The sequence below is a fragment of the Cuculus canorus genome, chromosome 12 (assembly GCF_017976375.1).
Source record: "Cuculus canorus isolate bCucCan1 chromosome 12, bCucCan1.pri, whole genome shotgun sequence".
NCBI lineage: Eukaryota > Metazoa > Chordata > Aves > Cuculiformes > Cuculidae > Cuculus > Cuculus canorus.
In genome coordinates, this window is record NC_071412.1 from 17,235,225 (window position 1) to 17,247,800 (window position 12,576).

The 12,576-nt window shown below is 53.3% G+C and overlaps 1 protein-coding gene across 1 annotated transcript in view; it reads left to right on the top strand.

Annotated features, from left to right (window-relative positions):
* The first annotated feature begins 5,201 nt into the window (after window positions 1–5,201).
* Window positions 5,202–12,576, top strand: part of CCDC33 (coiled-coil domain containing 33) — a 49,547-nt gene continuing 42,172 nt past the window's right edge. Inside the window, exons 1-3 of the mRNA XM_054078241.1 lie at window positions 5,202–5,511; window positions 6,845–7,305; window positions 8,426–8,605. Of these exons, the coding sequence (XP_053934216.1) occupies window positions 5,202–5,511; window positions 6,845–7,305; window positions 8,426–8,605 (951 nt within the window). The remainder of the gene's footprint in view (window positions 5,512–6,844; window positions 7,306–8,425; window positions 8,606–12,576) is intronic.

A 12,576-nucleotide genomic window follows, 5' to 3' on the forward strand; every position in this document is an offset into this window, starting at 1 on the left:
CCGGATCCTGCTTAGGGCTCACACAGCACGTGCGGAGCGGCAGTCCCACAGCAGCAGAAGGAAACAGCCTGGAGAAGGTGGGAAAGGGATGCACGGCATCTCGGGGTGCAAATTATGGGATGATTTGCCGCAGGGATGAGGGCAGGGAGTAACCAGCCCTGATGGGAGCAGGCAGCTGGGAGGAACAGGCAGCTTTGCCACGCTGCCCTTATCCAGCTGCTTCTGGACCAACACCTCCTTCCCACCAGCTACATATAGTCCGGGAGACAGGAGCTTACAAAAAAGGAGGCTATAATCCAGACAAATACGCACGTGACAACAAGTGAAGCAAAGGAAAATTAATCAAGGTTGAAGATTTAGCTTAATTTTTAGCCAAAACCTCGTGGCAATGCTGAACATAGCAATCTGCAGGGATGTTTTTTCCCTCCTTGGGATAGTTTTTAAATGAGAAATGCTGTTGTTGGTTCCCAAACGTGAGTCCTGGGAGAGCTGAAGGACTGGGAATGGTCTGACGGAGAGGGAAGATGCTAAAATTCGGAGTCACAAGGCTCTTTTCCCTCCCTCCTAGACAAAAATAATCCGGTGCTGTCCATCCTGAGGGGATTCTGCTCCTCTGCTCTGCTCTGCTCTGGTGAGACTTCACTTGGAGTCCTGGGGTTCAGATCTGGAGCCCTCAGCACAGGAAGGACACGGAGCTGTTAGAGAGAGTCCAGAGGAGGCCACAAGTCCACTCCCTTGCCTGCTGGTCACATTTCTGATGCAGCCCAGGACATGGATGGCTTTCTGGGCTCCGAGCACGCATTGCCGGCTCATGTTGAGCTTCACATCCAGCGGCACCAGATGCAACTCAGCAGCCACAAAGAGCAAATCATTGCCTCTCACTCCACCCACAGGGACCCTTCCCTAACAGAAAGGGCCTTTACATGGAAGAATAGAGCTAAGGACAGCAGGAAGCCACCTTTGGCCAAAATACCCAGCTCTCATCACAATTACACAGCTTTCCAGACCCAGACCCTGAGCTCATCATGCAGACAGAGCTCCAGCCATCAAAGGCCACTTTTCATTGTACAGAAAAAAAGACCCCACAGCCTGCCAAAATAAATAGACCTCACAGCATCCTATGAATCAACTTCATTCCCAATAGAGCTGTGGACAATTGGTATTTAGCTTTGTGGGGGCAAGGAAGGATCCCAACCCCAGGTTTGATGCCTGATGCCACATGAACACAATGGAGGTGGCACCTTAAGACCTGCTGGATGTGTGGTGCTGGTACAGCCGAGAAAATGCTGCATGAATGAACTGTGCTTTAGATTAGATTATGCAAAAATTAGTCTTTGATGATACTGTCATTAACAGTGCCTCCATAATGTGTTTGCACAAGGGCGGGGAGGAAATTAAGCAGGCTAGTTAAGGATGAAATAGTTCCCATTTTCCTGCCTTAGAGCCTGGCGGGGTTCTAATTGAGATGGAGACTTTCAGGAGCATTTGGGAGCTGAAGACCAGAGCATCAAACAGACATTAGTTTGATCACTGTGGTTCCTCCTGCTGTTGTGCCTCATGGGGGCAGAGCCCAGCTCAGCAACACAGGACACCCCATGGCATGGGGGTACAAGGGGGGGCTGGAGCAAGCCCCAAAAGTACAATGATGACATCTCCAGATGATATTAGCAGCCCAAGGTGCCATGTTTTTGTAGAACAAACAGCTGAGAGCAGCATCACACTCCCAATTGAAGCCATCCTTGTGCTCTCAGATAAGAGATACGTTGCTTCAACACAGCTCTGCTTTGGGAGCCCGAGCAGTCTGCAGCCATCAGGGGAAAGAACCAATACCTCCAACAGGGTTAGAAGCATTTATTCTCTCAGACCTCTCAGGGAAGAAACCCAGCCATCAGCATTCCCGAGTGCCCTGGAGACATTAGTGCTGTTCCCACCAGGCTGGAAGGGAAGAGGCGTGACTCCTCCCCAGCCCCTCCATTTCAACAGCTCAAGTTTAGCACAATGCAAAGTACGCTTTTCTTCTGTAAATCCAACACAATGCCCAAATCCCCCCCAAATCATGGCCCATTTCCCTCCTGTCCTCCTCCTGACCTCCACAGCATCCTAGATCATGGCAGGAGATTAAATGCATCAGCTAAGGCTGTGTTTGGGGTTAAGGCAGAACTCCAACCTGTATTTTTCTTTCCCAAATAGAAACTGTAGAAGGACTATCAGTGTACAATTAGCATCCCCGGAAGAAGCAATGAGCTGTGAAACAGCCCAGAAAGCCAACCCTATGCTGGGCTGGATCAGAAATGGGACCAGCAGGGCTAGAGGGGATTCTGTCCCTCTGCTCTGCTCTAGTGTAGACCTCACCTGGAGCCCTGCGTTCAGTTCTGGAGTCCTCAGCACAGGAAGGATTTGGACCTGTTGGAGTGAGTCCAAAGGAGGCCACCAAAACGATCCGAAGGCTGGAGCACCTTCTGTACAAGGACAGGGTGAGAGAGTTGGTGTTGTTCAGCCTGGAGAAGAGAAGGCTCTGGGGAGAACTTAGAGCGGCTTCCAGTACTGAAAGGGGCTCCAGGAAAGCTGGGGAGGGGGGCTCTGGATCAGGGAGTGCAGGGATGGGGTGAAGAGGAATGGTTTTCAGCTGAAAGAGAGGAGATAGAGATGAGATCTTTAGAAGAAATGTTTTCCTGTAAGGGTGGTGAGGCCCTGGCCCAGGTTGCCCAGAGCAGTGGTGGCTGCCCCATCCCTGGAGGTGTTCAAGGCCAGGTTGGATGAGGCTTGGAGCAACCTGATCCAGTGGGAGGTGTCCCTGCCTATGGCAGGGGACTGGGACTGGATGGGCTTAGAGATCCCTTCCAACTCAAACCATTCAGTGATTCTATGATTTTTAGTGAGTCCGTTCACAGCCCATGCACTGTTCCAAAGGGATTCTTGGAGACTGATTTTGGTGCAGGTCTCAGCTGGCTGCCTTGCAGATCCCTGTGCTGCTCCTGTGCTCTCTCCCATACTAGAAAATGCACAAGTCTTATGCCGCTGGGTCTCAGATGCTGCATTATCCCCCCGCCTGCTTCCCCTTAGGATAACCTTGTTGTTTCAAGCTTGCACCAGCGTGAAGAGACTGGAATGTGGCTTTTTCAATGGAGTGGGGAGCTGTCTTAGAGAAGGGCCATCTGGTAGCCCAGCACTGGCTCACATTTCACTGGAAACATCCTGAAAGCTGTGGGAATGCACTATTCTCAGCGGCGATGGGGAATGAGATATGACAGGGGGCTCCTGGTGAGGATCAGAAAATGCTGTTCCACCTCCCTGCCCACCCCAGGTCACCAAAACCCTTGAGGTCAGTCCTGAAATATCCATGGTGGGACTAACCTCCGGATGTTCAGCTGGCTCGGCAGCAGGTTTAGCAGGCAGGGGGCTCAGCTCCCATTGCACCAGCCAGAAACAGGCATTCCTTGTGAGAAAGAACAGCCCACGTAACACTGAGTTGGAGGAGAACAGACCTGGACAAAAACCCCTTTGGCTCAGGATATGACTCTTGAAAGGCTTCCAATCCACATGCAGGCACCCCACCAGTTTCCCTTTTGCAGCCTGGCCGTGACTCTCAGGGCATCCCCAGCCCTCACTGCAGCAGCGAGATCCCAGTGCTGGATCGATCCCCATGTGCCCAGAGCCCAGTGAGCTCCTAGGCAGGCTGTGAACACCCCTCCAAGCCAGGCACAGAGAGCTACTGCAATCGCTAGTTTTCATAGAACAGTTTGGGTTGGAAGGGACCTCAAAGCCCATCCAGTTCCAACCCCTTGCCATGGGCAGGGACACCTCCCACTGGATCAGGGGCTCCAAGCCCCATCCAACCTGGCCTGGAACACCTCCAGGGATGGGGCAGCCACCACTGCTCTGGGCAGCCTGGGCCAGGGCCTCATCACCCTCACAGGAAAACATTTCTTTCTAAGATCCCATCTCAATCTCCCCTCTTTCAGTTGAAAACCCTTAGCTCTCATCCTGTCCCTGCAGTCCCTGATCCAGAGCCCCTCCCCAGCTTTCCTGGAGCCCCTTTCAGTACTGGAAGCTGCTCTAAGGGCTCCCGGGAGCCTTCTCTTCTCCAGGCTGAACAAGAAAACCCCCTCAAACTGTCCTCATATGAGAGGTTCTCCAGCCCTCGGATCATCTTTGTGGCCTCCTCTGGACACACTCCAACAGCTCCATGTCCTTCCTGTGCTGAGGACTCCAGATCTGAACGCAGGGCTCCAGATGGGGTCTCACCACAGCAGAGGGACAGAATCCCTCGCTCTGCTGGTCCCATGGCTTTGGATGCAGCCCAGGATAGGGTTGGCTTTGGGTAGAGTTTTGTAGTGACACTTCAAGTCATGGGTCAGTTTCTGTCCTGGGCTTGTCTGCAGAAGTGCCAGGCGTGAGGATTGAGCAGGTGACTGTCCCCAATCCCTTTTGGCAACAAGCAGGCACTGCTGCCCTGGCTCATTCTGTTCCCCTCCCCTTTCTTGTCCAGCCTCATGGGGAGTCACTTCCACGAGCAAACCCAGATAAAATCAGGCTTAGTTGTATGGTCTCATCAGCGGAGGATCCAGCAAAGGGCCCATGGGTGCAGGAGAAACATGATTGTCCCGTGAGTTTCAGCAGCACATGGGAGCAGCTGGCATGGTTCACATCATCCTCAGCACCAGGTTCTCTTGGAGGTTCTGCAACATCCAGAAACCCCATTTATGGAGAATCTCTGAAAGCAAAGGGCTCAAGGAGCCATCAGGTCCCCAGTGCAGAGATGTACACACGTCTGTGTGCGATTGTTTGACATCACCCTGGCTATCCTGGGCTGTTTGCTGGAAGGCAGCCACTGTTTCGCATCTAGTTACCTGGTTTCCCAGCAAACAAACTGGAGTTCAAAGCCTCTGTCCCTTCCATTGCACAGGGGCAGGAAAGCTCTCAGCATCTCCCTGAGGCACTGAAGGATGCTTTTTCAGGGACAGGGATTGCTTTTCCTTTTTTGCTGCGTTTGAAAGCTGCCTGCAGAGATGTGAAGGCAACACGTACCCAGGGGCACCCTCAGGCGCTTTCTTGCTGGAGAGGAGAGAGGGAGAGTGGCAGCAGAGCTAGCTCAGCTCAGAAACTTGCCCCAGGCTGCCAGGAGAGCTTGTTCTGTGGCAGAGATCTACAAGGTCCCTGCTATCAAGGTGGGTTCATCCACAGATCCCATCTCTGTCCCGATGGCAGGCAAAGCAGGGGAGCCCCGCATTCCCCTGACCCTGCAGCGCTCCCGGCTGAAGGCTGAGAAGAAGACCCTAGATTTTGAGTTTGAGGTGGTCAGTGTCCAGTTTAACCGGCTGGGTCGCTATGCCCTGCGGCTCACCGTGGAGAACCCTCTGCTGCGGGACTCTGGCACCGGCATCCAGCTCCGCATCAACAACGGGGAGGTGATCCAGAGCAGCACGGGGACCACTGACACCATCGAGCAGAGCTACCTCAACCAGATCTACTGCTTCCAGAGGAGGAAATTCACCTTTACTCTGCCCAGAGGTAAGGGGCTGGATGCCATGGGGATGAGGTGACAGGAGAGGTGACACAGGAGCACTGCTCTGCGGCAAGCACAGCCTACCGCAGGCTGGAAAACCCCTGTGCCAAGCTCACATGTTCAGCCCCGCAGCAAAACTCGGAGCTGAAGTCAAAGTTGTTTGAGCACGGTGGGATGGATGGGGCAGGTTGAGCTTGGAGAGTGGAGCCATCACCTCCAATGGTGTTCCCAGTCACAAGCGGTGTCCTCAGGGCTGAGCGCTGGGACCAGTCTTCCTTAATATCTTTATCAATGATCTTGACGATGGGATTAAGTTCTTCCTCAGTCAGTTTACAGACGACATCAAATTAGGCTGAAGCATCAATCTGCTTGAAGGCAGGAAGGCTCTGCAGAGGGATCTGGATGGGCTGGATCCATGGGCCAAAGCCAGTTGTATGAGATTCAACAAGACCAAGTGCCAGATCCTGCACGCAACAACCCTATACAGTGCTCCAGGCTGGGAGAAGAGGGGCTCGAAAGCCACCTGGCAGAAAGGGACCTGGGGATGCTGGTTGACAGCAGCTGAACACAAGCCAGCAGTGGTCCAGGTGGCCAAGGAGGCCAACAGCATCCTGGATCAGCCATGGAGTGGCCAGCAGGAGCACGGCAGGGATCGTCCCCCTGCACTCAGCACTGGTGAGGCTGCACCTTGAATCCTGGCTTCAGTTTGGGGCCCCTCAGTCCAAGAAGGGCATTGAGGGGCTGGAGCGTATCCAGAGAAGGGGAACTGATCTAAGGAAGGGTCTGGCACCCAAGGGTTCTGGGAGCAGCTGAGGGACCTGGGGCTGTTTGTGCTGGAGAAGAGGAGGCTTCTCTGCAGCTCCTGGAAAGGAGGTTGGAGCGAGGTGGGTGCTGAGCTCTTCTCTCAAGTAAAAAGGGATAGGATGAGAGGAAATGGCCTCAAGTTGCACCAGGAGAGGTTTAGATCGGACATTAGGAAAAATATCTTTACTGACCCAGTGATGAAGCATTAGAAGAGGCTGCCCAGGACAGTGGTGGAGCCTCCTTCCCTGGAGGGGCTCAAAAAGAGCATAAATGTGGCACTTCAGGGCATGGTTTAGTGGGCACAGTGGTGTTGGCTGACGGTTGGACTGCATGAGCTTAGGGGTCTTCTCCAACCATAACAATTTTGATTCTAACACCCTTACCCAAGATCTAGATGTGTCCCGGCTGGATAACCCATTTGCTAACGTTCTCAGAGCAAAGCTAACCACGTTGCTAGCGGATGAGCCCAGGAAAATGCTCCTGGGACCACCAGCACTTGTAAGCAAGGCTTCACCTCCCCATCACTTCTGGCAGGTTTCTGCAAGAACGACAAGAACCATGATGTGCGGCTCCACATTGAGGCCCTGCATGTCCCAGGGAAAGCACAGAGGATTGCCAGGAGCAGGCGGGTTGGTGAAGCCTTCTTTGCCATCTACCCCCGCACCAACCAGCCTCGGATGAAGCTCTCCGCCGGGAGGAATGAGGACTGGTACCGCTACAGCGCTGTGATGGCTTTGCTGCGGGTGGGCAGCGAGCAGCCAGCGATGCACTGTGGCCGTCTGGCTTTTGCTGCATCCCTACATGAGCACCGGCCACCCACCACTCTTGTTTCACCATCACCGCTCTCCCCCAGCGCCCACGAGGAGGGGCAGCGAGCAGCAGGCATGGCCACAGCATCTGCAAGCCTGGGCATCCCAGTCCCCAGCCGCTCACTCCGTACACCTGAGTCCGCTTACCACTCGCTGCCCACTGAGGGCCATGTCTGCTCCCCTGAGGTAAGGGAGCTCACGTTTGGGGGTCAGAGATCCTCTGCTTCGGTAAAACAAGAGCAACTCAGTCTGCTTAGGGTAGGATTTGGCCCTAGGCTAGCTAGATGGCTCCACAGAGGCACCAGATGGAATAGAGGCAGAAAGTGGGAGGGCTCTATGGCTTTCAGGGGTGTTTTTGGTAAACAGCACATCCTTGCCTCAGTTTCCCCTTCCTCATGTGCCAGCAGTGCTATGTAGAAGCCTAGTGTCTGCCTCCTGCCTGCCACCAAAGTAAGGGACCCTCTTTGTCCACGACAGGAGCAAGCTGGTATAAGCTCAAGATGGAAACAAAGGTCTTAGTGAGACAGCAACCACTTAAGCAAAACCAGTAAAAAGGATCCTGCAGTCCAAGCACGCTCAGAGCCGTAGGAAAAATAATCCTTTCTGAGGTATTCCCTTGGCTCTGCCCACCCCAGCATGGTCTAACACAAGATTAACCATCCCCTACCAAGCACAAGACCTATAGCTTGTCCCAGACCCACCCACAGCACTAGCAGTAAGACCAGAACTTCCAACCCACCTACTTGTCCCACCTTTACCCCTCTCACCTTCCTTATTGGTTCAGGACAACCCTTCCAGGAGAGACACCAGGAAGGGTGAAACACTCTAGCAGCACCCTGCTGTCCCCTGTCTCAGGATTTAAAGGGCTGGGAGCAGCCAGTCCCCATCAGAGGCAGCTGGGAATTAGGCAGGTGCTCCCTGTAAAGGATGGAGGGAAGGAAAGGCTGCTACAAAACTCATTAATAAGGTACTTTCTATAATAAGTATAGGTTTGTTCCTCTCTTCTCCCACTGAGGAAAGAGGGGCAGTGGAGGAGCAACCCCTAAGGGTGTATGGGATGGGCTGTTGTGTCTTTAAGTCTAAAAAAAACCACCTTGGTGGGTTGGTATAAGAGGGGAGTTTATTTCTTGCAAAGGTTCTGCACTGGAAGGGTGAGGTCTTGAGACTCGGTTTTAGAAGATGGAACTGGGATGCAGAAGGGTCTCCCTGGGAACTGGGGGAAGATGGTGTGTGGGACACTGAGGGGACAGGGAAAGGGCTTTTGAAGCCTAAAGCTGGGCTTTCAAACTGCTTCTCTTACTCCTAGAGGCTTCGGGCTGACCCTGAGCTCAGCTCCTCCCCGGAGCTCCTGGGTGACTCAGCAGATGAGCATCCTTCCTCCTCCTCTTCTTCCTCGGTGCCTGCCCCAAGGCGACAGCCTAGCTGCAGCAGCTTCCATCTCTCCTCCCCAAGCTACAGCCCGGATCTGGCCTCGTCACTGACACAGGTGAGTGCAGCTGGTGGAGAAGACACCATCCTAAACGAATAACAAAATGCTATTATTTGTACTATGTTCCTATTAGAGCTTTGCAGTGTCAGAGAGGAGATGGAGGGATGCAAAGGGACATGGCCACCTCCATCCCATCTCCAGCTCAGCTTGGGTGCCAGTTCTTGCTTCCAGGCCACTGCTTGATCAGCCTGATCATGGGATGGGGGAACAAGACCTCAAACTTCTCATGTCTAGTACCAAACGGCAGCCCTGCAAGCTGTCTGTCCCCAGGCAGTGGATGGTGTTATCTAGGAGCCCTTAAAATGCCAACTGTGGGCATCCGAGGCTGACACATCTTAAATATGTCATCTTGCAGCTCAAGTCTAGACTTATAAAACCTGCAGAAACCATAGGGCAGGGCAAACACAGTCTGGGAGGTTGTATTTCTCTTTCTTTAGTTATGCTGAAAGCTGTCTAAATAAAGGAGGAAAAAAGCCAGCCTTTACCCCAGGGGCTCCGTTTTCCTGTGTATCGCTGTAAGAATAGCACAACTGTTGATGAAGATGTTCTGTGCTGCTCTCAGAGGTGTCTCATACACCTGTGAAAACATTGCTTGAGAAAGCTGGATTACAGCACCAGAGGTGGGATTGATCTCATCCCCAGGCATCCTCTGGGCTCTCTTCTCCTTCCAGGAAGTTCCTGGTGTCCTCCAGCTGGGCTGGTGGGAGGGCTGGGGTTGGTGGGCTTGAAGGCAAGGACTTCAGCAGCCTCTGCTGGCTCAGGGATGGGGCTAGGGGATTCAGCCCCCTACGTAAGAGCTTCTGCAGTGGAGAGGTGAGAAAGGACTCTGCAGGGGTGGCTTACGCCTGTGGTGTTATCACCAGGATGTCCTAACTGCTGACCCTGTGATTCTTGGTCCTGGTGACTACATTGGCGTGGCTGTAGGGTAAAAATTGGGCTGAAATCCTCTCCCCTGCGGTGTGGTCTGCATGGAGGCTACCTACTGCTGTAGGATGCCTTCGTGCCTTGGCTCTTTCCCTTCTCCAGTGTTGCTGATGGCTTTGGAGCACTTGATCCATGTATTTTACAGGAGTTACGGGGTGCTCAAGCTCTGCTGAGCTTCTCAGCCCCTCTCCTGCCTGCTTCTTGCACTGTGGGCAGGATGCTGAACATTGCAAACCCTCAGGACTCTGTACCAGCTCCTCAGCCTTGGCTTCTCTTGGTCTCTCTTGATTTTCAAGTAGCTGTGTTATCCCCACCCTGATCAGCTGAAAATTTACTGGCCAGAAATGCTTATTAACGAGCCCTGATTGAGTTTGCTCAGCAAATGTCTCAATGTAAACTCTTTCAAGCCGCGGAAATCGATAGCAATCAGCTGGGACGCAGAGTGGGATGCTGCAGAGCTGGGCCAGGGGCGTAAAGCGAGGCATTAGCAAATGTAATTTTGCTCCTGGGCCCCCAGAGGGAATGCAATAAATCACCTGCTGCTGATGTCACCTGGCAAGTATTTGCCAGGATAGGGTTTATTTAAAAATTAAAAGCTGGGAGGTGGGGGCATGTTGGCTCCCTGCCCTCCTGGAAGGGCTGGAGCAATGGAAAATATGTTGGAGGATGGTCGAGCTGTGCTGTGTTGTAGGGAAAGGAGGTGGACCAGGTGGAGCTGGGAAGGAGTTTACTCTCCAGAAGCCCTCCTGGGATGCTGCAGCCTAGAGCAAGCTGATGCGGTGCAGTGGCTTGATAGTCTGCAGCAGGTTTGGCTCTTGGTGGTCCAAACCTTTGCATCTTGAAGCTGATCCTGCTGTGCCTGGGGAAGGTGAATCCTAAACTGAGGTGTGAGAGCTGAAATATCTTCCTAAATTGAGGCAGGACTTGGGTGATCAGTAGTTTGTGGAGTCGCTAACACTGAGATGTGGAGCAAGGCGGCTTCAGAGGGGTCCCATCGCAGGGCGGCTGCTTGGACCAGTGTCCCGAGCAATCTGGATGCCGATATATTGCATCCATCCTTTTGCTTTCCCAAATGGCAAAGACATGCAGGCGCATCCCAGTGGGCGACAAGCTCCTCGACACTGCCTCCGTGCTGAGCATCTCATCTGCAGGACAGGGGGAGTGATGGATGGGTGCTGAGCTCCACCCGAAAGGCCAAGGCACAGGGATAATGATTTTTCTCATCTCACCGCAACCTGCGGATAATGTATTCCTAGGCACGAAGAGGGAGGCTCTGCTGGCTTTTCAAATGCCTCATGCATGTTGCAGAGCCAGACGGCTCCCTAATTGTCCCAAGACCTGGGCACAGCACTGAGCGGATTGATATCAAGCCATGGATGATCTCTCGGTCACTAGGATGGCTGAGGTTGAGCCTTGGAGCCATCAGACCCAAGGATACCTCATCCTTCAGGGGTGGGGACTGGGCTTGTCAGGACCACTGGGGACTTTGCAGCAGAGCACAGGACTTAGTTAAGGGGAATCTCTCCCAGGTCAGCAGAAGTCAGTCCCCTCCTGAGGCAACCATCCCCATTTTCCTGGTGTTGAGGGGAAGGAGCCAGATTTTAGCAATCTCCTTGGCAGCTGGACTTGGTTGCAAGCCCACAGAAGATGGTTTGTTTCCAGTCTCCCTGGACCAGCTGGCAACAAGGCACCCATCCCAAAACAGCAATCTGTTGCTGTCAGGGTACAAGGAATCACAGCCTTTCTGCATCAAACAAATGGGTTTGCACACAGCTTGTATTCCCACTCGCTCTTGCTTATTTACCAGGCTACAAGGGGTGTCAGGCAGCTGGGTGAGACGCAGCTGGTGCTTCCCATGGCAACCACACCCCAGCCACTCGTGCGAGCCCAGCTGTGACTTGTGGAGCTTCAACAGGTCCTAAAAATGGGAAGAAACTTGCTCCTGGCTCCGCTTACGCTGTGCTGTATCCCTTTGGATTCCCCACGGATCAAAACAGCTTCCCTAGCAAAGCACGTGTGGATGCAAAGAGACTTGGTGTAACAGAAATCACAGGGATGAGCGAAGATGTTCCCTAGGAATAAGGCTCTCCTTTATTTTATCGAGCAGGATACAGAAAGTAAAGCAGAGATACCTCAAGCACAGAGTGTGTTTCAGGCACAGGGATCTGAGGAGTCTGAGATGAATTCAATTTGGTCCCTTTTGGGGGAGGATTCAGGCTGGGACTGCCTTAATACATGCAGGGGGTCTCTCAGAAGTCCTTTCCCCACTGGTCAGGTATGGATGGCAAGTTGTGAGCTTGCGGGCTCTGGTGCTTTTCAACTGGGGGCAGAGCCCAGCATTGGCCTCCCCTGAATGCTCCAAATTAAACCCAGACCTGATTGCAAGCCTGGTTCAACCATCTGGCTGTACTGAGGGGATGCGGAATGGTTTGGGGCTGAGATCTTGCATTTCTGAGTGTTTGCAGTCATAGGGGGAGCAGGGATGAAGGGGCAGGGCAAGATGCCTGTGTCGGGATGCAGATGCCTGTGTCGGGATGCACATGCTCACACCAGGATGCTATTGCCCTCACAATGTACCCCATCTTGCTGAGCAATGATGGTGGATAAAAGCTTCTGTCTTCCCATCACTGGAGCAGCAGGGTTGGGGCAGAGGTCTCTGTTAGCGGGTGATGGATGACGTGTGTCTCCCATTTGCTCCCTGGCTGGCTCATCCATCACTCAGCCCGATGACAGTGGCCATCACAGGGAGCACGGCAGAGGTCCAGCCCTTCTCCCCAGCCTGCTGCCCTGACACCAGGGTGAGGGGCTGGACCCGCCTCGACTCACTGAAAGCCCAATGAGGCTGAAAAACAAACTTTGTTGTCAGGGCTCGCCCCAGGATGCAGGAGAGATGAATAACGCTGCTCTGGCAAGCAATTTGTAGGGCTTTGAAAAGCTGTCAGCTCAGGGAGGAGCGCGCCTTGACGGGTTCATCAGAGACTTCGTCTTCCTCTAGCAGTGCCCCAGCTCTCGGCATCCCTTGATCATCCCTACTCCATTCCAGA